Consider the following 4759-nt stretch of genomic DNA (forward strand, 5'->3'; position numbering starts at 1 on the left):
AAGGGACTATAGCTCTCTCAGAAGCTAAGGTTTCCAGTACTCCTGCATCCCAGAAGCAGCCTACTCAATCATCATCATTTCTCTCTATTCGAGAATTGGCTTCAGTTGATGAAGTCATTCAATCTATCGTTCTTATTGTCTCTACTGCACTAGAAGCAGCTCAAGCTGATGATGTGGTCCAACCAGAAGCTCGATCAGCAGACCAACCCATGGCAGAATCAGATGCTGTCCCATCTCAATCACTGTCGAATCTAGAGATTTTCTCTGCTGAACATCAAGCGGAAATGGAAGCTATTTTGAATGTTCAACTATTTGTAACTCGAATTAGGTTTTTCCTTGTACTAATTTAGGTATCATATTTTTACTTCACGAACATCATCATCAAAGACCATTCAATATCATCTTCAAACTATTTATTTTGACATAAAAATTAATTAATTTTTGTTATTTAGTAAGTAAAATAAATTATTGGTAAACTCGAATTAGATACTTTTTATACTAATTTAGGTACCACATTTTAACTTCATAAATGACACATCAAAAGTAACTTAATGTTACTTGAAACTATATTTTTTTATATCCCAAAATAATCAAAATTAAGTCTTAAAAAGGTAAAATCAAATATATATGAATATCGAATTAAGTACTATTTACACCAATTTAGATAGCACATTTTTAATTTACAAATCTCATCATCAAAGGATATTCAATATTAACTTCAAACTATATACTTTGACATCCCCAGATAATCGAATTTGAGTATTTAAAGGATAAAATCAAGTATTTGTGGAGTCGAATTATGTATTATTTGTATTAATTTATGTATCACATTTTTACTTCACGAATGTCATCATCAGTATAACTCAATATTAACTTCAAAGATTTGAAACCCCCAAAATAAGTAATTTATCGGTCAAAATAAGTAATTTTCTAATTTCATGATGAATGAGAAATTGTGTTTTTCAAAAATTAGATGACATGAGTAAGTCATCTTAACACATTTTCAATGAAAAGACCAATAATTATTGAATTTATGGTAATAGCTCGAAGATCTAGTATATTATTACATATTTGGAACATTCAGATAGCTAAATCAAGCATTTGGAACTCAAAATAGTTATTTTGTATGTCAAAATAAATAAAATTAATCTTATTTCATGATTAGAGATGATCTATATGTTTTAAAAAAATAAATAAATGACATGAATAGTCATCCTAATTCATTTTTCATGAAAAGACCAATAATGACGGAATTTATGGTGATTACTCGAAAATATAATATTTTTTATATATTTGGAGTATTCAAAAAGAGAAATCAATTATATGAAACCCCATAATATGTGTTTTTTTAAAATCATATTCTAGGGGATGAGAGGACTCGAACCTGAGTCATATAAGGGGAAACAAGGTGAGACCATTAGAGCTAAAGCTCAGACTCCTCGTAATAGGTACTTTGTATGTCAAAATAAGTATTTACTCTTATTCAATGATAATTGAGAAATAGTATTTTTTAAAATTATATTTTTGATGAAGAAGACATGTGTAAATTTTGTGGATAAAATAATAAAATGACAAAATTGTAAATTTGAGTTTGTAAAGAGTTAAAAATAAAAATATAACATTGTCATATATGGATTTTTTAAAAATTATAGTTAAACATTGAATCTTAATTAAAAAATGGTTCGACGTATTTTTCTCAAATTTGCCTAAAAATATATATGCAAAAAGTCGTGGTACGAAAGATTTGCTACGTAGTATATAAGTCCCAACCCTAGATCTCCCATCCGTTTCCAATTGTTCGGATCTTATCATGGCTAGGATCTCATCCGCCGTAGAAATTCCGCAAGACCGCCGTCGCCGAAATATTCGTTATTCTCCCGAATCACGTCAAAGCAACTGGCGCAACCGAAGCCGAAGCCGAAGCCGAAGCCGGAGCCCTAACCACGTAAGCGGTCGTGGCCGTAGTTATGGTAGTCGGAGCCCCTACAACAACGGTTATGACAGGTACAATCGTTCTTCCCCTGACTACTCATATCCTGCGATCGACGGAACTCTTAAGTCTGGCGAAAGAAATGAAATCAATTATGATAATCGAAGGAACAACTATCTCGATCGCGATTTTAGAAATGGGCATGATATGGATCCTCAATCTGATGAAGAGCTGAAAGGGCTAGGTTATGAAGAATACCGTCGGCTCAAGCGCCAGAGACTGAGGAAAAATTTGAAGACTTGTATATGGAATTGTACTCCTAGTCCCCCTAGGGATTCGTGTACAGCGTTGGATGGGAAATTAGAAGATTACCACGGAGTCGAAGACGACAGTCTTGATAAAGAGGTTTGTAAAGTAAAGCCAAGCATACGAAAATTGTCGGAGAGGGAATCTGTGTCGAAGCCTGCTGATTCTGAATCTGAGTCGGGTGATTCTAGGTTAAAAACGAAGAGAAAGGTTAGAAAATCTGATTCAATGCGCAAGAGCAGGAGGACAAGATATGTTTCTGAGAGTGACAACGATTCTGAATTGGAGTCTGCTGATTCTGAATCGGAAACAAACGATTCTAGGTCAAGGAAAAGAAGGACGGTTAGAAAATCCAGTTCTAAACCCAAAAGTAGGAGATCAAAATCTGTTCCTGAAAGTGACAGTGATTCAGAGGGGTCCACTGATGATGAATCGAAAGAAGAGAGGAGACAACGGAGAAGAAATCGAAAGAAGAGTGGTAAGATAAACACAAGTTTTAAGAGAAAGAGCAGCAGTAAGAAGAAGAGCTTATCGAGTGATCTTGACAGTGGAGGCGAAAGTGAAACTCAAAGTTCTGATGTTAATGATTTGACGGTGTTGAAGAAACCGAAGCATGATTTATCAAAAAGGTCTAAAAGAAGCAAGAGGAAGAGAAAATCAGAGAGCCCTAGCACATACTCACATGAGAGCGATTCTGATCCGGAAAAGGATGCAAATGGTGTTAAAGAAAAGGTGAATGAAGTTGATGTGAATAATGATGAAAATAACGAGGTGATTAAGTTCAAGGAAATGATTGAATTAGGGAAGAAGCCTGCGTTGGATGATGATGCAGATGTGGGTCCGATGCCTTTGCCAAGAGCGGAAGGGCATATAAGCTATGGCGGTGCGCTCAGGCCTGGTGAAGGTGATGCCATAGCCCAATATGTTCAGCAAGGGAAGCGTATCCCTCGTAGAGGTGAAGTGGGTCTTTCAGCTGAAGAGATTTCTAAGTTCGAGACTCTTGGCTATGTTATGAGTGGTAGCAGACATCAGAGGATGAATGCAATTCGTATCAGAAAAGAAAACCAGGTTTACAGTGCAGAGGATAAACGGGCATTGGCGATGTTTAACTATGAGGAGAAGGCCAAGCGTGAACAGAAGGTCATGGCTGATTTGCAGCGGTTGGTTCAGCATCATATAGGGCAGGATTCAGCTCCTTCTCACGACCCATTCAGTGGAAGGATTGGTGAGGTTGCGGATGATTGATATGGTGTGTAATTTTTACTTTATTTCTTTCATAGTGAATATTCATCACGGTTACTTCTCTATTTGGCTGACTAAAAATGAATGAGCTGAGTGTTGGAAAAATGATATTGGATAAATTTATTTAGAAATACAGTCCAAGTCGTTGCTATTTGGTAATTAATTATTCGTCTACAAGTTAGACATGGTTGCATGCGTTTGTTTGAAAAAGTATTAAGTTCTATTATTATGATCTGCATCCAACAGGTGATAATAGTGTGCAACTCGCTTGCATCTGCGCTTAGTCACTCTTTGCTAGTAGACTGAACAGTCATACAGAAGGCGCTTCTGACTGAGGACGTATCTGCTTCGGCCTTCTTTAGATGCATGATGCAACCGAATTGTGAATCGTGATGTATTTTTCTAACGAGCAAAGTTTTGGAAGCTCAATCTGATGGGCTGTAGGAAGAATGTTTATGCCTCCTTTACTCTTGTAGATTATCCGATATCTTATGTGCAGACTGTTTTGTTTTTTGTCCCAGAAAAATGTGTGATGTCATGGAAGCACAATGTTTTTTTAAAGGCATATTACTTTCACTGAATTCCCAATGTTTCTCATGTTGTACATCAACATTTGATACGTTTTGTTCAATTTTGGCACCAAAGTTTGAACCAAGAGTTTCTGCATTTGTTACATATTCTAAATTTCTTAAAAATATATTGTAATATTTAAAATATATTTTTCTGTGTGACCAACTTCAGCTGACGATTGGCACTGCGATGGAAGAGGGGCATTAATGTTTTGTTCATAATCTTAAATTTTGATTTCATTTTCTACCTGTATCTAAGCAGATGAAAAGCATTTCACATTTTGCACTTCATCTTATTATCATGATTAATGGATTGAAAACACGAAAAAAGATCTCTTGTCTATTAGTAATAAATAAAATTATGACAAATGGACTCGTGGTTTTCTTTTTTTTTTACAAAATAATATTCCCTGTATTGAAAATATGTAGGGGATAACTATTTATTTATTTATTTTTTTAAAAAAACCAAGTATGACCTATTTAAAAATTGTCGTCCTCATAAGTATCGTCAAAATATTGTATTGACCTCCACATAAATAAGTGACAATCGTCTAAAGGGGTTTTTTTTACTGTTGACAACAAATTTTTAAATAATTTAATAAATAAAGTAAGCAAAAATAATTTCCTGAAAGTAATGTTTCACGCCAAGAGACATGCAATTTTTTTAAAAAAAATTTAAGTCACGTCTAATGACATGACGCGACTTGTATAA

The 4759-nt window shown here is 34.8% G+C and overlaps 1 protein-coding gene across 1 annotated transcript; it reads left to right on the forward strand.

The window, feature by feature from the left end:
• Positions 1 to 1743: 1743 nt before the first annotated feature.
• LOC140809379 (uncharacterized) lies at positions 1744 to 4144 on the forward strand. Its single transcript, XM_073166976.1, has 2 exons — positions 1744 to 3485; positions 3725 to 4144. The coding sequence occupies exon 1, from the start codon at positions 1811 to 1813 to the stop codon at positions 3479 to 3481; it is 1671 nt and encodes a 556-aa protein (XP_073023077.1). The 5' UTR covers positions 1744 to 1810; the 3' UTR covers positions 3482 to 3485; positions 3725 to 4144.
• Positions 4145 to 4759: the final 615 nt, after the last annotated feature.

The sequence above is a fragment of the Primulina eburnea genome, chromosome 13 (genome assembly GCF_022965805.1).
Source record: "Primulina eburnea isolate SZY01 chromosome 13, ASM2296580v1, whole genome shotgun sequence".
In the NCBI taxonomy this organism is placed as follows: Eukaryota; Viridiplantae; Streptophyta; class Magnoliopsida; order Lamiales; family Gesneriaceae; genus Primulina; species Primulina eburnea.

Excerpts from the sequence above, each read along its gene's own strand:
- LOC140809379 (XM_073166976.1), top strand. The coding sequence starts at position 1,811 with ATGGCTAGGATCTCATCCGCCGTAGAAATTCCGCAAGACCGCCGTCGC.